The sequence below is a fragment of the Furipterus horrens genome, unplaced genomic scaffold (assembly GCF_987537825.1).
Source record: "Furipterus horrens unplaced genomic scaffold, mFurHor1.1.pri manual_scaffold_17, whole genome shotgun sequence".
NCBI lineage: Eukaryota > Metazoa > Chordata > Mammalia > Chiroptera > Furipteridae > Furipterus > Furipterus horrens.
Window position 1 is genome coordinate 110,593,142 of NW_028327187.1, and position 21,144 is coordinate 110,614,285.

Genomic DNA, 21,144 nt, shown 5'->3' on the forward strand with positions numbered 1-21,144 from the left:
GCTAAACCCCATCTGATCAGCTTTCCTCTCACTTCTCCTTCCTATACCAATCTCCACTCCCTGGAATGGCACCGCAGCAATCTTATGGATAGTCTGAAAAGCACAGTGCCATTCCATTTTTCTAAGGCTTCTTTTCAGGCTAACATTCCATGATGCTAGACAGGAAGGGGAAAGTTAGTTTTACATGAATCAAGTCAGGTTGGCCTCTCTAGTAACACTTCCCACACTATGTGGTAATTAGTTATTTACTTGTCTCTCTACAACACCTGACTGTGAGCAACTGAACTATACAGACTGCTCTTCCTCCTTTTGGAGTTCCTTCATCTATCCCAGTGATTGCTTCATACTCCTCAACACAAAGCATCTATTCAAGGAACACCATGTAAGCAGATGTTTGGATGGATGGATGAATAGATGGAAGGAAGGGAGGAAAAATAAGTGAATGAATAAATAACCACATGAATGGATAATCATAATTGAATTGATATGAAATGATATAAATGGAAAAACTGAAAATGAGTAAGAATCACATAAATAACGTTAGCATGTTATTCGCCATGTTTCAAAGATAAAATGAATTTAGCCTTCTCCCTGAATATAAAGCCAGGGCTTCAAATAACAATTTCAGCATTGTCAAATTACTCTCAGGAATGTCTGAGACAACAGTAGCTAAATTAATACATCTTGGAAAGCAACCCCAGTTATTTTCTCAGATTTCCTATCATTAATTTCTTTCAAGGGCAGGAAGCATCTCTCTCCATGCCCCTACCCTGAAAATGCCACCCAACTTTCCCCAACTCCACCTTATGGATTGCCCTCACCCTCTTGGCAGCTGGCACATGTGCTCAAAGATTTACTTGGGCTCTATGTAAACAAAATTTTCTACAGAAATCTCTGCCCCACTTGCCCACCAATGGTTTTCCCAGAGAAGAGCCAGGGAAAGCTCATTTCATATGCTACACCCCCTTTGGTTGTGTGGCCGTGATAGGGGTGGGGCTCCTGGGACTGTCTGCAGATTTTCAGCTGTGTGTTAAGAGCAGGAAGCCCATGGAGAAGTACATGGCTCAGGCCAGGGATTCTTCCTGTCCTCCTTTAAAGCTTCTCCTTCCTGCTCTAAGTTCTTAATGACTACCTTCCATTTAAAAGCATCATTAGCTTTAAAGGAGGCTAACTTCAACAGCACTGTAAGCCAAGATAATCTGGCCAGAAAGTAGCCTGATGAATTTAACATTCTTCTTTTAAGTTGGGGAATGAGCAGGAAAAAATGCAATCTGGAGCATAAATAGAAATAAATCCCAGAGAAATGATACAACATCACTGGGGTAAAGCAATAAGTAGGGATGTTCAGTGATCTTTTGGGTTTAAAGAGGTAAGATCATGTTTCATTTTCTTGTTATTTTATTATTTAAACCACGTGTCTCAATGGATATATTTTTTCCTGCCATCATGTTCTTTAAGGTTCCAAGAATATACTGAATGCTTAATAATTATGGAGTAGAGCAGGCATTTAATTTTATACAATCAATATGTTCCTAAAAAGTTACAGGGAATCAATTTTTTTTAAATGAAATCATGTCATTTTAAAACTTGCATTAGACTTTGTATTATATAAGTAACATGAAGATGCTAAAAGAACCCCTCTTCTCAAAAAATAAAATTTGTTTATAATCCCACCTGCCAGAGAAAACTACCATTAACATTCTAGAGCAGAGTTTTTTTTAACTGTAGCTTATGGCTCATTAGGAAATCATAAAATCAACTTAGTGGGTCATGATCAATCATCTTAAAAGTCAAACAGGATTATATCCGAAGAATCCTGAAACCCTAATTCAAAAGAACCTAAGCACCCCATATGTTCATAGCAGCACTGTTTACAATAGCCAAGTGCTCTAAACAGCCTAAGTGCCCATCTGTAGATGAGTGGATTAAAAAACTGTGGTACATTTACACAATGGAATACTATGCAGCAGAGAGAAAGAAGGTACTCCTACCATTTGTGACAATGAGGATGGAACTGAAGAGTATTATGTTTAGTGAAATAAGCCAGGCAGTGAAAGACAAATATCATATGATCTCACCTAATACAGGAAACTAATGAACAACACAAACAACAAGCAAAATAGAACTGAGGCATGGAAACAAGGAACAGGCTGACAGTGACCGGGGAGAAGGGAAAGGGGAGAAGGAGGGAAAGAAGGGGAACTAGTCAAGGAACTAGTATGAATGATCCATGGACACGGACAACAGAATGGGGATTGAATGTGGGAGAGGGGGTAGGTATGGTGCGGGGGGAGCAATGGGGGAAAATGGGACATCTTAATAGAAAAAGAAAAAGGAAAGAAAAGAAAAAAAAATGAAACAAAAGAGCCCTGGCTGATGTGGCTCAGTGGATTGAGTGTTGGCCTATAAACTGAAAGGTTACTGGTTCAATTCCCAGTCAGGGCACATGCCTGGGTTGCAGCCTGGGTCCCCATTTTGGGGTGTGCAAGAGGCAACTGGTCGATGTTTCCCTCTCTCTAAATATAAATAAATAAAATCTTTTAAAAATGAAACAGAAGGAAAGAGAAGAATAGAATTGGAGTAAAGTCTAATATAGTCAGGAAGGAGTTGTTTTATACATTCAGTATGTTTCCAAAAACTAGTAAGTTTCAACTGAAGAACTAATTACTTACAGCCAGACAGGCAGCTACCACCCTGCCCAATTACACACGCTAACATTCAACAGGGCCATGTGCCTGCGCCAGACACACAGTAGGTACTTCTTGGTTCCTGGGCCTTTTTGTCCAGAAGTTCCAACCCTAGAGCTTCTGAGCATCCAAGGACCCACCTGGACATCATCCTCATGTCTTTCTTTTTTTTTTTTTTTAATGCCTCTGCTTCCCCATCACGAACTGGGAGGCACAGGCTCTCACAGTGGTGAAAAGGTAGTAGTGACAGGAGGAACCATGTGCTGTATGGAAAGGCACTGAGTAGAGTAGATGGAGCCCCAAAACTGAAGATTGAGAGCCACATCTGAATCTTGGATTCAAATGGTAAACAGTGTGTTCTTAAAGCTACTACCAGAACCTCCATTTCCTCATCTACCCAAAGAATGTCATATTTCCATCACAGAATTTTGAGGGACTTGTGAAATATGGTGAGAGAGTAGGAGCAAAAAGCAGTCACACAATAAATGTTAAGAGTATTTGTGGGTATATGTGTGTGTATGCATGTGTGTGTGAATTTATTTGATGTCTGCCTGAACATGTTTAGAAGAATCCCCTTGATAACACTCAATCATCTAAGAAAATTTCAGCCATTCTAAAAACTGGTGGCAGACCTGGCTATAGGAAAAAGTCAAAGGGGTAAAGAAGAATAAACTATAGCCTGTGGTCTCAGCTGTACCCTATAGAAGAGAAAGACAACTTGGGACAAGCAGTCGATTTAAGCAAGGTCCTCAGAGTACATCTGAATTTTTAAAGGCCTCTTATTCTACATAAAGGCCTTTTGCATTTCACACCTGGTGAATAAAGAAAAGCATATCCTACCTCCACTGACCCCACCTGCAACTCTGACTTCACAGAGCTGTTTCACTAAGCCTCTAGTTCTTAAAAGCCAAAACTCCATTACATAGTCACCCCTACATTTGAAAAAAAGTCTGGGTTAATGGTCCAAAGCAGTTCTCTCATGGAAAAAATCAGCTCACCTATCCTCTAGTTAGGAAAAGGAATGAAGCAAAGTATAGTAAAATTTAAAACCATGTTCAAATTTATCATAAAACCCTACTTTCAAAGGCCCAGGTGTGTATCACTCAGCAGCATGGTTCCCTGGGGGCTTCTCACAACTATTTTTCAGACTTAACTGTAAAGGTTTCACACCTAAAGTGAACCAAACGTTCCATCAAAATACAAGACAGCCGTGAGGCTGCTTGGGCCTCAAAGATGTTTCAGACATTCCCAGGATGGTTGGAGGGGAAGGCACAGCTGAAACATTCACCCCCTCAATTCTCCAATCATGGTCATTTTAAACCAAAGAGTGAGGAAGCCTGTGGGCCAGCAGGCAATGGGAGGAGGGTGGTTACATAGCTCATTGAGTCCAGGATTTCAAACCTCAACAAAGGCATCTGGGAAGCGTAGCCTATGTCAGGGGTTTGAGAAAGTCCCGTGGGCAATTTTAGAACTTGCTTGAGGCATTTTCAGCCCCCAGAATCCACAAGTTCCCTCTAGCCAGGGTTGCTGGATCAGATATACAAGGTTCTGGAAAGAGAGCCACAAGAATAGACCCTGTCATGGGAATGGAAAGGCCTCCCCCTCTTCTTTGTCTCTTGCCCTTCTGAGGAAATGTTCTGCTTTGCCTATATTTTTCATAAAAACTTAATAGTAGGGGCAACTAGAGAAGGCAACTCCCCCACAGCTCTAAGGCTAATCCAGCCAAGTGATTAGAGAACTCATCACTCTTCCTCCTCCATTCCCTCCCCAAGGAAAGGAAGCAATTTGAAAATTCAAAAGGATTCTCCTTCTCACAGAGGAAGAGCTGAAGCAGTGCCAATAAAGACTCAAATGTCAAAATCTGATTACACAGAGTTTGCAACTGATTTGAAACATGGATTCGTGAGGAGCCCTCGTCTGAGAATCAAAAGGCCTCATAACTATGCTTAAATTTAAAAAGGGGGGAAACTCCATTTCAGTAGATAATATTTCCTCCATTTCAGACCCCAAAACTTTGTCATTAGTGATCAGTGATAATCTTTATGTTACAGGAAAACAGAACAAAACTTCTGCTTAGTCCAGAAGTCAAGGTACAGCAAGAAATAAGAACAGTCGGTCATAACCTTGAAGTATCTTATTGAAAGAGAAAGTTTTGTAAAAGTACAACTCAGGGACTCTTTACCCAACAGAAATGTGTAGTTATAGTCACCAAAAGACAGGAACTAGAATGTTCATAGCAGCATTAGTTGGAAATTATCCAAATGCCCATCAATAGTAGAATGGACAAATAAATCATGGTATATTCATGTGAAGGAATACTATACAGCAATGAAAAATGAACTACAGCTGCATGCAACAACATGAATGGGACAAATAAATATAATTTAGAGCAAAAAATCCAAATATATACTGGTTTATCCACACCATGCCCCTCTCCTTTCTTGGAGAGTAAATGAAATCTTTACTCTTTAAAAGAAAATCCAGATATAAAAAAGGATATACTGTATGATTCCAAAATAACTCTTTGGGAGATATGACTGGAAGGGAACAGTGGCAGAATTTCTAGAGGGCTGCAAATGTTTCTTATTCCAGGTGCTGTACACTTATGATTTGTGCACACTGCTATATTTGTGTTATAATTAGGAGATAGACAGATAGATAGATAGATAGATAGATAGATAGATAGATAGATAGATAGATAGATAGATAGATAGAAAATGAAAATGAATGAATTATTTTGGTCCCAGGTAGCTTCCTAAGTGCAGGGCTTGATCCAACCAAGCTGATCAGGCCACAGAAAAGTGTACAACTTGGAAAGAAAAAGTACAAGCTGAGAAGTAAAAGAGGGTGTCTCTTCGGTTATCTGTTTTTAATTTTCCTCCTCACTCAACAGCCATTAAAATTTTGAATTGACAAATCAATTTTTTAAAACCCCAAAGGGCTTCAAATTTACATTGACAAGCCAATAACCCTTCTCATTGCCTTTACTCAAATATATTTGTAAGTGAATCCCACTTCTCACTATCACTTCCTACCTTATCACCACCCTGAGATTTGCTGGTCTTAGGATATGGTGCAAAGGGTTAATAAAATAAAGCCACACAAGCACAACCTTACACAATATATTTTTCTTCATGCAATTGCATTAATTTTAATTAGCACAGGCTAAAACTTTGCCAGTTGATCACTGGTGACATCTGATACCTGAGCAGGGTTCCAACATCTCTTCTCTCACAGTGAAGGCATTTAACCCAAGTGAAACTTAGAAAGCTTTCCAGGGCATCCTTCCCAGTATCTCCTCCTTGGTTTGCCCACTTTTCTCCTCATTGCCCCAAACTCTTAAGCATCTGTCTCTCCTTTTCGTGAAGCAGAAAGCCCCATAACTTCTCACATGGGAAAGGATTTCTGAGGTATTTATTCATTCCACACTTTCCCCCCACCTCAAAATTAACCTCTAGAATCAATCTCTCAATAAACATGTACCATCTTGCAATTGAAGACTTCAAGGATGAGGAGGGGACTGGCTGAGGCAGCAGACTCTGATGTGAAATTAAAAAGGAAAATACAGCTTTACTCGCATTAAAATATAAATACAGGCTTGAGGAACAAAGTCCAGATGCATACTGGAGAGAAACATAAATATTGATATTATATTCTAATGAACATTATGTCTCACTGGCTGCCATCCTTCCTCATAGATACTAGTTCTTCCCTCTCTTAGATGTCTAGTATTAAAAATCAAGAGTAGCTAAACTCTAGAATGGGCTTCTTCTTTCACAAATCTAAATGCACTTGGATAGAATAATCAGAATTCAATTTTTAAAGAACTTTTTTAATCCTCTATTCAGGCTTCAAGCATCAGTATAAGCTGAAAACCCAGTTACAAGTCAGTATTCCCAGCTACTTAGCAATTTGTGTAAAAGTTACAAACTCTTTTTTTCCCGTGTATTTTTTAATATATTATTTTAGATTTACCTTAGAAAAACTCCTCCTTCTAAATTACTTCTGGTGTCTCTGAGGCCAGATTCTTATTCTTGTCCCAAAACTGGTCCTCCTTAAAGCATAGCACCCAGATGTCATAAACAGCCCAGCACCATCAGACCAAAGAGAAGAAACTCCAATTGTCTCAGAAATCTCTTTTCTCTCAATCTTTTAAAAATTGTGATATAATTGACATATGACATTATATTAGTTTCAGGTATACAACATAATGATTTGATATTTGTATATATGATGAAATGATCACAACAGTAAGTCTAACATCCATAACCACACAGTTACAATTCTTTTTCTTGTGATGAGAACATTTAAGATCAACTCTCTTATCAATTTGCAAATATAAAATGTATTATTATTCACCATAGTCACCATGCTTGTACATTATATCCTCAGGATTTATTTATCTGGAAGTTCGTTCCTTTGCAAATATTATATGCAGAATTACTAGTTCTTAGTCTGATCCTACTAAAGAATCCAGAAGTTCCTGTGGAAACATTTTTTTCCATGTGCAGATTAATGCAACAGCTCTAACAGGGACTAGTGCAAGAGTACCAGAGTTCAAACATTGCTTTCCTACCTCAAAAATGTATGCTCTATCTGAAGATAGGGAACTGTCCCTCTCTTAATAGCAATATGGGTTACAGAGGTGCAAATAGTTGTTAAAACTCATCAAACTACACACTTGTGAGCTATACTTTTCGCTGTTTGGAAATTATACATTAATTTTTTTTAATATTTTTTAAATTTATTTTTAGAGAGAGGGGAAGGGAGGGAGGACTGGGGATCTGGCCCACAACCCAGGCATGTGCCCTGATTGGAAATCAAACAGTCGACCCTTTGGTTCACAGGCTGGGAATCAATCCACTGAGCCAAAAAACCAGCCAGGGCTGTACATTGATTTTTAACAAGCGTTTTCTTTAGAACACTTTTTAAATTTTCCCCAGACAGCAAAATAAGATTAATCAACAAGACTCTAGAAGTGCCTGTTTCCTCAGCATTCGGAAGTGTCTTTATGAAATATATTAGACCTATGTGAGAACTCTCTTTTGCTCCTCCTAGAAGAGCACAACACATTGTAATATGATCTCCATTGGAGCAAGTCTGATAGAGTAAGAGGGGAGGAGGGCTTTCCTTTCCTTCTCTTTTATGCCCTCTGTATGGGTTGAATTGCCTAGTCCTGAACATTAAACAGAAAATATCAACATCTCTTAGATGGATCCAACCTCTTCTCATTACTTCCACCAAACCACCACCATCTCTCACCGGGTAACTGCTAGAGCAATTATCCTACTTGGTCACCCTGCTTCTACTCCCTCCCACAGTGTCTTCTTAACACAATAGCCAAAGTGATCCTTTAAGCTCTTAAGTCAATCTTGTGACTCCTAGGCTTAAAACCCTCCAATAAGTCGCTACTTGACTCAGAGGAAAAGACAAAGTCCTCACAAAGGCCTTCTAGATCCTACATGAGCTGCCCTCCCCCATTTCCCTGCCCTTCTCTCCTCCTAGTCTTGCTCACTCCACATCCACCATATTGGCCTCCTTACCATTTCTCTATCACACCAACCATGCTCTCACTTCAGGACCTTTGCACTAGTTCTGGTTCCTTCTGCTGGAACACTCTTCTTCCAGCTATCAATATCTTTAACTCCCTCACCTCTTTATAATCTTCACTAAAATGCTGCTTCCTAAATGAGGCCCACATGACCACCCCATTTAAAATGGTAACCCCACTCCAATCCTCTGAACTGTCCTTACCCTACTCTAGTTTCTTTTTGCCCATAAATTGTCACCTCCTAACATGTTCTGTAATCTCTTTAATTATGTTTAATTCTGTTAAACTTCTGTATTATGTTTGTTGTTTATGGTTTATTTCTCTCCAGCATAAGCTCTTTTTACTTTTTGTTCACTGATGAAGTCCAAGTGCTTATAATAGTGCCTGGCATACAATAAATGAATGGATCTGGATGATAAGATTATTGATCTATTTTTTTTATTTCCATACTTCTTTGCATAGCAAAAAGAGGCCACCAAGAACATAGAAATCTTAATAGCCCTCTGACCATGCAGAGGGATATAGCATTGCTTGGTCAGCTGTCTCTTTCCCCGTGACCCAACATTTCACATATTCAGGCACAGGTTTTCACCTACTTGGAAAAAAATTAACATATGCCTCCCACTCTGAATGATCCAATTACAGTACCAATAAAATAACAGCTAATAATTACCAGGGCTCACCATGGGCTAGGCACAGTTCTCAGTGCCTGTGTACCTTGACTCCTTCAGTTCTGTCAACAACCTGATGCAGTAGATACTGTTTTTATCTCCATCCAAGAGGAAAATAAATATTCAGTAAATTGTCCAAAGTCATAGCTTTGGAGAAGTGGAGCTGGAATTCGAACCCCTCTTGTCTAACTTCAAAATCCACACTCTAAGCACACACTAGTTTCTCAACAATGATAAACCTGACACTTGCCGACCTTACTCAACCTGAGCCTAAGCAAACTCCAAAGGTTATGAATTTCAAGCCTTTCCTTAAGAAACAGGACAAAAGGTTCCGACGAGGTATCATAGAACAAAGAAAGGGATGAGCACTCTGATTCTCTGAATTTTACAAACCTTTGAACTTAGAGAAATGGACTCTAGGACCCAGAGGATCCCCTTGCAGTCCAAAGGTGCAGTCATTCTATGGCCAAAAAAGCAAACTAGATTCTCCAAAATAAACTCTTTATCCATTATATACAAGAAAATTTAAATGGCCCCATCTGATGGCTGTGAGTCCAGAGTGAGCCAGACGAACTTCACTTCCCTTTTGAGTAGAGTTATTAGACTGAGAGATTAAAGGGATACTACAGACATATGGTATCTTGATTTCAGCAAACCTTTGACAATCACTCATGATGATAGATCTTGTGGGCAAGGTGGAGAAATGTGGTTTGAATGGGATGGTGGGGGGAGCATTTGTGGCTACTGCAACAATGGTACCCAATGAATGTTGATTAATAGATGTCAACTTGGAGGGATGTTGCTAGCACGGCCTGCCAATAGGATCTGGCCTTCAGTCCATTTGAACAATAGTTTTATCAAAGATGTGAGTGATGGTGTAGAATCATCTTTATGATGTCTATAGAGAGCAAAATGCTGCGAGCAGTAGCTGACACACTGAATCAAGATTTTAAACCATCACCACTGATTGGAAGTGAAAAAGCAAAGCAAGCAAGATTCAATTTTACAGAAACAATAGAGGAGTCTTGTGAAATTTAAGTTCAAAATAACAACTACAACAATGGAATAGAAGAAACCTAATGTAAAAAGAACTGCCACTATAAATGAATGAATCTGGATGATAAGATTATTGGTCAATTTTTTTATTGGGTTATAAGAGCAATAATGTACTAAGAGTATTTTGCAACGGTTAAAACAACAAGGGCCACCTTAGTCCTAGTGGGGCATTCATATGAAGAAAGGAATGGGTCCATTCATGTTCTGCCTCTTTGGGAGAGGGCAACCAGTGTGAGAGGGGACAGGAAGCTTGGCATTAAGAGGCCTGGTTGAGCCCTGGCTGGTGTGGCTCAATGTATTGTGCACTGGCCTGCGAACCAAAGGGTCGCTGGTTCAATTCCCAGTCAGGGCACATGCCTGGATTGCAGGCCAACTCCCTGGTTGGGAGCATGCAAAAAACAACCATACATTGATGTTTCTCTCCCTCTCTTTCTCCCTCCCTACCCATCTCTCTAAAAATAAATAAAATAAAGTATTTTAAGAGGCCTGGTTGAAAGACCTAAAGTTGTTTTACCTGGGATGAAGAAAGCTTAGCAGGGACCATACAATAACCTTTAGCCACTTAAAAGATGTCTTGAGTAAAATACTATAGGCAGATTCTACATGGCTCCAGACACCAGAATTAGGACTAAAAGGATGGAGTTACAAAAGGAGAGATTTAGTCTCAGTGTAGATAAGGACTGGTTGAGAACAGGAACTATCCAGTAAGTTGGGGTGGAGATGGCCACTTCCCACTCCTAGGAGCCTCAGAGGACATGGAAACCAGATAGGTTGTCATTTGTGACATTTTTAAAAATGGTCCCACCCTGGATGGGAGGTTGGATTCAATGGGTGCTAAGGTCTTTCCCAACTCTAAGATCCCAAGATTCTCCAACTCTTATTAAATTCATTTAATTCTCAGTTAATTTCACTTAGAGGGACTTAAGCACTTTATAATAAATTAATTTTTCAGCATATAGATGCCCAGGTCCATATGGATGCCCAGATCCTCAGATTCCTATTTCAGTACACTCAAAGTGTTTCATGTTCATTAGTGGATTGAGGGGTGGACCTTAATGTCAAAAACAAAAATTTGTCAAGCCTTAGTCATTCAAAGAGATGACTTAGACAGAGCTGCTGTCCTTTGTGGGTTTGCAGTCTGGTAGAAGAGCTCTCCAAAACATTGAATCAATAAATTTAGACCTTAGAATGAGAACCTGATGTTCAGAAACCATTCCAACCTCATTATTTTTATTTTCATTTATTATCAAGATGTGATTCGTGTGGAATTCTTGATGTAAAAAGAACTTTCAGGAATTTTTGTGATTGATGGTTTGTTACAGGTATTCTCTTCCCATGACTTTTAATAGTGTCACAAAGTCTTGTATTCCACTATTTTAATAGAATAAAAATAATTTAAACCGAACTGTCAAAACAAAAGCCCAACTACACTTGAAATTGTCTTTGTCCATAAAATTATAAAGTATTATATGAAGTCAGTGGATCCTTAACACTCTTGGGCAAACATGGGACAGTAGAAGAAATTTCATACATCATGGCCATTTAAAGGTAATGCCCATTAAAGGTAGATTAGAAGGTCTGAGATTAAAAACATTTCTGAAAGCTTATGTGGAATTTATACTTTCCTAATGGCATTGTGTGGAAAAGGTCCCCACAAAGAAAGAAATCTTTGTTGTTATCATCTTAGCAATATCAGCCAAACAGAATCTCAAGGATTTCCTAGGTAAAGTACTTCAATAGTTTTGATTTAAAAGCCCAATCCAGTACAAAAAGGAAAGTCTAGAAAGAAATATGTTGTTGCTACTGGTTATGAGAAAATTACAACCATGAATTATTAACCTTTGAAATATTGCTTTCTTCTCAGTTGTTCTGTGATGGGTTTAAAAGCAGTTTTCAATAGAGCTGTTAGGATCTCATAATGCCCCAAAGAAACTCACTGAATAGAGACAGAAGGAAACGAAACATAACCAGTTACTGAAACAAAAAAAAACAAAAAAAAAATCCCACATTAACCAGTCTGCAAAGGGTGTTTGCATGTGTTAGAATGAGCAGAATGGGAAGGAAAGGGATCATCCTCCCAAAAGCAGAATGAACCCATGATTAGCATTGCCATACCAATTCAAAAGGATCAATTCACCCAATTTGTGACTTCCTAGTTTCTTTCCAGATTTAGCAGTTCCCATGTCTGCTCAGGCTGAAATTATGCTTCTCAAATAGGGAAGCTTGGATCTCCTGGGGCCATCACTGACCCAGTTCCACAGGATGATAAATAGTGATCTATAAGGCTGGTCAACAGACCATTGGGGAACTGAGGTGGTGTGTCTTCATCATCCTAGACTTGAGTTCTTCCCATGCCCTCTCATACCCCTGAAGCACTAAATATCTCTTCTAAAGGGTAGTAAGTTATTTCCAGACTCACTACAAATCACCTGGGAGGGGCCAGGCATGTGGCTAATATGGGGGAAAGAGTTTGCGGAAAAAGAGTGAGAAACATCACCTCTACCATACTCCTGGCCCTAGGTCTTTGCTCTCACAGTTCAAAGATTAAACAGATTGTTTTGATCTGCGTTCCCCTAAGCCATTTGAGTGCTAGTTCAACCACAAGTGGATTGTGCGGGAGGTGTCCCCAGGAATTACCCATAGGTGAGTGAGAAAGTGAGATGGAGAAAAGAAGGCAGAGAATACATGGTGCATTGTTAAGTAAGTCACCACTGTGGGCAACTAGAGCTCAGTCCTACTGGAGAATTATGAGAGATGGTACAGAACACACCTCAGAGATTTCCCATTCAAGGGGCCAAGAAGCTGAGGTGTTCATCTACCAATGTCCCGTTCATTACTGGTTGATTGCTGCTTCAGGAACATTAACTCACTGGCACTTGTGGCTTTTTCTGTGTGCACAGCTAAGCATAATCCACTAGCCAGGGGGGAAAAAAGTCCTAGGCAGATGTCAAGGAGTTTGCAGTAAGTGATGTTCACTATGAGAGATGAGGGCTGAAGAAACATAGACAGAGCACCAACACCGTCAGCTGTTCAGAAGAGAAAAGCTAAGATGAAGGTTAGCACAGAGTTCTAGAAAACTTGTTGGTGGGTAGGTGGTTGATAAGGAATCAGGTTCCACTTCACAGAGAAAATGATGTGTCAGCTAAGTATCAAAGAATGACCATGTAGAAATTAGCCAGTGAAATGTTCCATAAGGAAAGAGTAGTATATACAGAAGCATGAAGAATAAGAAAGACTGGCAAGTTGGGGAACAACCAGTAGTTCAGTGTGACTGGATTGGAGTAGAAAATGAAGAAGGCAGGGAGGGTCAATGAGTAGAAAAGCAAGAGAGAGTGATTCCTCTGGATTTGTGCAGCAATGCATGAAAGAAGTCAGACTTGGATTCTAATTCTAGGCGCCAGCATTTTCTAGCTATTGCTACCTGGAGCAAGTTGCTAACCTTCAGTAAAGTGGGAATATAATTGTACCTCTCTTACAGAGTTATTTTGAAGATTAAATAAGATAATTCATATAAAGATCTTAACACATGGCCTGACATATAGCAGAACTCAATAAATGTTAGCTAAAAATAAAATCAATCCACACAAGGGGTGATAAAAGTGTCGCTATAGTGCAATAGGGAAATGATGGTCCTTTCAATAAGTGGCAATGGATCAATTGTGTATCCATATGGAAAAATAATTAAGCTTGTCCCCTACCTCACACAATTTGCAAATATCAGTTCCTTATAAATCATGGGTCTAAATGACAAAGGCAAAACAAAAAACCTCTAGAACATAGGAGAATATCTTCATGATCTTGGGGTCAGTGAAGACTTTAAGAACAAACAGAACAGAACACAAATAAACACTAATCATAAAGAAAAGGATTGATAAATTGGACTACATAAAAATAAGAACTTCTCACCATAAGAAAACACTGTGAGTAAAAAGGCAAGCCACAGAGTGAGAGAAGTTATTTGCATTTCCTATAGCTCACAAAAGACTCATATCCACTATATAAAGAACCCCTACAAGACAATTAAAAAAAGATACAAAGAACTTTATCAGAAAATGAGCAACGGCCTTGAATAGGTAATTCACAAAAGAAAATATCCATATGATAAAAAATATATATGAAAATGTGCTCAAAAAAAAAAAAAACAGAAAAAATACCTTTAAAAAAAAGGTGCTCAATCTCACAAGCTATCAGATAAATTCAAATTAAAACCACAATGAGATATTTATTACCTACCCACCAAAGTAGCTAGAAATAAAAAGACAAGAACAGTGTTGGTGAGTATGTGGAACAACTAGAACTTTCATGTGCTTCTGGGAATATAAACTGGTACAACCAGTTTAGAACACTGTTAGGCAATAGCTACTAAAGCCAAAACATCCATCCCCTTTGATCCAGAAATTCCACTCATCAAAAGGCAAGTAAAAAAATGTTTGTGGCAATAGCCCTAAACTAGAAACAACCCAAATGGCCATCATCACGAGAATGCATCAATAAATTGTGGTATATGCACACAATGAAATTTTATTCAGCAATGAGAATGAATGATCTACTGTAACAACATGGAAGAATCTTGCAAACATAATGCTTGGTGAACACCAAAAAGGTACATACTATATGACACCCCTTACATAAAATTCAAATTAGGAAAATCTAATTGGTGGATGAGAATGTCAAAATAGTGGTCACCTTTGGGAAGACAGAAAGTAACTGACTGGTAAAGGGCCTGGGCAATGGTTATATAAGTTGTTCACTTTGTGAAAATTAACCAAGCTGTACATTTATGATTTATGTACTTTTCCATAGGAATGTTAAACTTTAACATAAAATTCACTTTAAAACTTAGTAACTAAATATAATTAACTGCAACCAAAAAGCCAACAACATCTAAGAATGAACAGCTTGGCGTTGAGGCCCAAGAAGAAATTCCAAAATGTCAGGTTTTAGTGACTGAAAAGATGGACTGACTTCAAGTTTATGACCATAAATTTCAAACAGCTCTCAACACAACCAGGTAATTCCCTTACACTTCCTTACTTCATCCATGTTCCCTTCGTGAGACAACATTAACACCTTGCCTTCTTTCCTCACATTACCAATACCATCTCAGCTGATGATGTCACCAGGTACTTCACAGAGAAAATAGATATAATTGTATAAGAACACTGCATCCTACCATCATCAATTCACCAGCCTACTTGCCTGTCTGCCCATATTCTCCATCTTCCCTCTAGTACGCATGGATGGAAGGGTGCTTTGATTCCTTCCCCTCTCATCTTCTCAAGGTCTTTCACAATCATCCGGTTCTTTCCCCCAGCACCATCAATATCCCCCACTCTGTGAAATCTAAATATGCCTAAACATCAATATCTCTTAAGAAAATCTCCCTTGACTCTATATTTCCCCTCCAGCCACTGCTCCATTTCTCTACTCCTTTTCAGTGTAAACTCCTTACAAGAGTAATCTGTGGTTGCTATCTCCTCTTCCACCCACCGTGTTCTCTCTTCATCCCCTCTTCTTTGGCCTTCATCTCCACCCCTCCACGTAAATGGCACCTATCAGGGCCATTAATTGCTAACAATTGCTAACAAGACTGAACAGTCTTCTCTCAGTGCTCATCTTACTCTTGGAACCATCTGACCAAGTTGATTTCGCCATTCTTGAAACTTCTCCTGTCTTCCCTCAGACCATACTCTCCTGAATTTCCTTCTAGCTTGCTAGCTGTTCTTTGTCAGTCTTTCTTCTCCTCTACTAAACTTCTAAAGTTGGACTGCCCTAGACTAAGTTTTGGCTCCCTTTTCTTCACTTATCTACATTGTCCATAGCTTCAAAGATTCACATACCATCTCTATGCCTTTGTCTCCCATTTACCTCTCCAGCCTGGGCCTCTCTCTTGAGTTCTGAACTCACATATCTAATGGTCTATGTCTCAACTTAACATGGCACAAATAGAAAACTATTGATTCTATCCTCCCACAATAAAATATCCACTCTTCCACTAGCCATACCCATTTTTGGAAATGGTACTTCCTTCTACAGGTTGTTTAAGTAAAACAAACTAGGAGTTAGTTACTTATTTTCTTCTCACACTCTGTACCCAATCCAATTAGTATACACTGTCAATTTTATTTCCAAACTGAATTCAGAATCCTGCCATTTCTTACTGTCAGCATAGCTACCTTCCTAGTCCTAGCCACCATCACTAGTAACACCGTGTAACTGGTTTACCAGCCTTCAGACTTGCCTCCAGAGTGACTTCACTAAAGTATATGTCAGATTACTGTCACCTCTACAAACCATACTCCCCAGCCTGTGTCAGGGCAATGGGAAGCAGCTGTCCAAGGATGGAGCAACACAAGATTGCATGGGGCATGGTGATCCTGGTGGGAAGGCTATCCAGGGTGTATGTAGGCACCTAGACACCTTCAAAAAGAGAGAAAAGGGAATGTGGGTTACTCTGCTTGAAACTCCCCTAGGCCTTGAGCAATACTAAAGGGAGATGCATGATGTAGCAGATGCCATTGGTACTCTACTCATAGCCCCTCTCCACAGGTCCCCTGCAGACATTCCTATATAAACCCTAGGCTTTTTGCATCTCTCTACCTGGCCTGGGAGCATGCTGAGCCCTAACATAGGGCAGGCCAACATGAGCCAGGGAATTCATACTCCAGGTCCTACCTTTTATCAGTGAGGGGTCGAAGTTGGTGGATAAATACTCCAGTTCCCTCACTCCTCAGTGGAACATTTCTGAGGTGTGTGCTGGATTGAACCAGATTGCCCACAGTGGTATCCAAGCTCACACCATGTATGAGCTCTCCTCCTCCCTACGCTGTTCCATTTCTGTACCCCCTCCCTGCACTCCCTGGGATGCCCTCTGAAATAAAGCACTTACACAGAAACCCTTATCTCTGCCTCTGCATGCTGCAAAACCCCAACTAAGACACATACTATGGTTCTTTTCATTCCAAAGGTAATGCCTTCTATGGCATCAAACAAGAACAATGACATTCTAACTTCATATGGACAAAAAAAGGGGGGAGGTATGGACCTGAAGTGTGGAGATAACATTTCAGAAAAGTTAAAAACTAGTAGTTTTTAAGTCCATCCCTGGACTTACTTATTGAGGTATAAATATAGAGTAAGAGTATATATTCTTCATCAACTGTATGCTCACATTCAGGATTTTCTCTTTTCTCCATTAACCATGAGTTTGCACTACAAACAGTTAAAAGGGCTTGAAAGGACTGTCAAATTCCATGAACGCAAGTGTCTACTGTCGTCTCTAAAGGAAGAGGGGAGAGAGAGGGGAAAAGAGGACACAATCTGCTGAGCACTGAGTTTCACTTGTATGAAATTAATTTAAAGAGTGATCTCTCTCTCTCTCTCTCTCTCTCTCTCTCTCTCTCTCACACACACACACACACACACACACACACACATACACACATACACACAGGCACGGGAAATGTATGCACCACTCAACAGTCTGCAAAACTTCCCTCCAGTTCTTTTGAAGTGAAATCACCACTCACCCCAACCGCACTCCCCAGATATCAGCGCTGTTGAAAGTGAAGGGTCTGTCCCTGCTGTGCGGTTTGAGGTAAAAGAAAGGGGGGGGGGGTTGCAGGATTAAAGCGCTCATTTCAAGTCCGAAAAGTAAAATATGACTTGGCCTACGGCAGTCTTAATTCTTTCCAGAACTCATCCCCGGAATTGCCCTTTTAAATAACCAGTCATTAACCCAACTCAGGGTCTTTTATAGCTGTGAAAACCGATCGCGCACATCATTTATTCATTACGGTTAATATTGTTGTTATTGCAGAAAAGCAGCGAATTCCCGGGGCGGGGTTCAAAGGATTTTTTATTTTTGAGTGGGGGCAATGAGCGAGCTGGGTTGCAGGGCAGAGGCTCCCGGAAAGGATGCCTTGAGATCGGCCCCCACCCAGCGCTCTCCCGGCCACCGCGCACCCGCGCAGCTGCTGCAGCAACCGGGGAAGCTTCTTATGTAAGTCAGAGCATCTGACATCACCTTCTCCCGGAGCATCACAGCTGAACTAGGCACCTAAAGATCGGAGCCCCGGCCTAGTGCCCCGCCCACCTTTGGCTCATTCCTAAAAGATTCTGTTGCGTCCTGATTTCACCGACTGTGCGCCAGGGGACCCTCCTGTGCGCCTCTATGAGGCAGATGACATAGAATGACATTTATTGGGAGCCCTAGGGAGTCGCAAGAGTGAGGTTAACGGGCAACAAAGATGCTCAGGGGTCATCCATACGCGGGCGGATTTGGGAGACAGTAAGAGGGCGGGTCACATCTCTGGGATCCTCGGAGAACAGATGGCACAGAGAGCTACTTAGTCGGAACCCTGTGCTTGTTCAGAGCAGAAAAGATGCCCTGGGGTCTCTCATCAATCTCCCCAGGGCCCGGGAAACACCTCCCCCCACGCCCCTCCCCACAGCCCCTCTGGGCCACAAGGTTGGAGCAGAGCTCTTAGGAGTTCACTCCAGGAGGCGAACGGCGCCGTGCTACGTCTAACAAGAGCTCAAGGCACAAGTTCGGGGCTCTACACAGCCCCTCAGGTCACGGTCAGAGTGACAAAACTGCCACGGCGAAGCAGAAGCCCTAAAAAGATACTCACTACTCCTTGAGCCCCCAAGCACGAGTGAGGAGGGTCGAACTATAGCGCTCAGATCTGGGCTGCTGGAAACCACATAAGTTGTGCCAACCTCCTCTCCCCCGGGGGGAGGGGGAGGAATAGTGAAGGTGAGTCCCAGAGATGAATGACAGATCCCTCTGCTGCCTGTGTCCTCATGAACGCTCATTTTTAGCCTGCAGCTGCCTGCGAGTTCCGAGGCCAGCCCTTTAACTTTCTCCCTTCCGCATCTGCATACTTGAATGGTAGTCCAGAAGGAATTCTCAGCACCGGGAGGACTGGGGTGGGTCCCAGGGGAAGGGATGGGTGGGGAGGCAAGGGTAAGGTGCAAGCTGCAGTGGGCGCGGCGCCGCGGGGCTGGGATTGCGGCGACCGGGGAGGGCGGTGGGTGCGGCGCAGGAACGGAGCACCGGGAGGGCGGTGCGGATACTCACGCACTGCCTCCTGCTTGGGGTCCAGCGTGCCGAGGACGCGCTGCACGCCGCCGAGCTTGCCCTGCAACGCCCAGACGCGGCGGTGGGTCAGCTGGATGTCGCTCTCGAGCTCCTGGAACAGGCTGCACGCATGCCGGGCCACGTCCGAGAGCTGCCGTAGGACGCGAGCCAGAGCTGCGTTGCTGACCGCGCACAGGTCCAGCATGAGCAGCACTGCCGCAGCCGCCGCGGAGGACGCCTCGTCAGCCGTGGACGCCGCCTCTGGGACCCCTGCCGCGCTCTCCTCGCCCACCTCAGGCTCCTCTCCGTGTTGTGGCTGCGCCTGATCGGTCAGAGCGGGCAACGGCGGCGGCGGCCCGGGAGGCGCAGGGGGCGCACGGGGCGCACAGGGAGGATCCTCTGGCCCCGGCTCCACGGCCTCCTCCCGTCGGCTGGGCGGCTGCAGGGGTGGCGGCGGTTCAGCAGTGCCTCCGTTCGCGTCCTCCGCCGGCCCAGGCGGCGGGCGCCGCTGCCGGCACAGCCACTGCGGCTCCACGATCCGCTTGGCGAAAGGCATCCCGCGTAGCCGGGCCGCGACTTTCTGGTCTCCTCAAAGCGCCCCTTGCGAGCTGGGAACCGGGCGCGCCCACCTGGGTGGAGAAGGGGCAGGAGACAGGCTAAGGCAAGCTGGGGCACTCCGGATACGCAGGGGTCTCTTCCGTTCACCTGGCCTTCTCCTCTTCCCCGCCCTACCCCTAGCAAATCAGTCTTCCCGGTCCTCCTCCGGGTGCACCGTTCCCTGGGGAAGGTGACAAGCGCGGGGCACAGAGATCCTGGGGTGAGCCTGGGCTCTGCTCACTTGCTTCCAACCTGGGTCGGCTGGCTCAGCTCCATCATTCCAGTGCTCGCCGCAGCCGCCCGGGCCGCTGCCGCCGCCACCGCCTATATAAATGGGCGTGTGTGTGTGTGTGTGTGTGTGTGTGTGTGTGTGCGCGCGCGCGCGCGCCTCAGTTTGAAAGTACCCCAGCGCAGGCCTCTCCCCGCGCGCCCTTCGGCCGCTCCGGGGAGCGATTGCACCCAGGCTCTCTCCCTCTCTGGGCCGGGAGGAGGTTTCAGAAAGGCACTTTGAAAACCCGGAGAGAGGAATCCGCCTCCAGCCCCGGCTCAGGAGGCGGCGCGGGGGCGGCGGGGCCGACGTAGGGAGGGGGGAGGCCAGGGCGAGGGGGCGCAGCGCCCAGTGCGGCCGCTGGGAGTCACTGGTGGCCTCACCCGGCGCGTTCCAACGCAAAAACATTTCCTCACATCTAAAGGGTTAGAGCTGAGACTGTCAGCGTGGCGGGGCGGGGAATTCTCATTTGGGGGTTGGGGGTGTGGGTAGCGAGTGCAGAGGCAGAGGTCTGGGGTATTGGGGGTGCGGCAGATTTGGCGTGTTGAAGCAAGTTGCTTCGCCGAAATCCAGCTCTGAAGAAGTCCTTTGGGTTCTTAGCGGGGAAAACCGGGCTACCCCTAGGACTGCACCGGGCTCTATGGGCGCAGTGAGACAGCTGGGGACGGGAGGGTGACCGGACGTGGGCACACCCGAGCGCAGCCAAGCTAGCCAGGGTGATATTACCCCCTTCCCAGGTATCACTCGGCTGCCAGCACTGGGCCAAGTCTCTACAGAATATCATGAATGAGACCTAAACCACCAATGAGCAAACCACTCAGAAAACCACTTGCAACACTCATTGACACGTTAAGTGAGATACGCAGGATTACCTTTCTGTCACCCTACTGTGCTGATCATACAGGGATTTTAAAGTTCTCCATCAGAGAGATGATTCATAGAAGAAAGTTTTTCCCTTTGGTTAACTGAAAGGTATAATTTCTAAGAAGCCATATATTTCGATTGCAGCAGTCTGGAGGCTGTCAGCCTAAAACTTTTTTTTTTTTAAGAGTTTGGGAAATGTTAATAAAATATATGCTTTCATCCCTCCAAAAAGAATACTGTAAAAATATATACATTTTTTTTTATTTTAAAGCCACAAGCCAGATCTTGGGAATGCAGCCTTCATTTCATGTGTCTAAAGAGAACATGGAAAAAATGTTTTATGGCAACAATAAAGTCCTCCAGACCTT

The 21,144-nt window shown here is 42.9% G+C and overlaps 1 protein-coding gene across 2 annotated transcripts in view; it reads right to left on the reverse strand.

The window, feature by feature from the left end:
- NHS (NHS actin remodeling regulator) overlaps positions 1-19,603 on the reverse strand; it is a 371,143-nt gene extending 351,540 nt beyond the window's left edge. For both annotated transcript variants that reach the window (XM_090264507.1, XM_090264506.1), the window contains exon 1: positions 19,048-19,603. In XM_090264507.1, the coding sequence (XP_090120633.1) occupies positions 19,048-19,603 (556 nt within the window). The remainder of the gene's footprint in view (positions 1-19,047) is intronic.
- Positions 19,604-21,144: the final 1,541 nt, after the last annotated feature.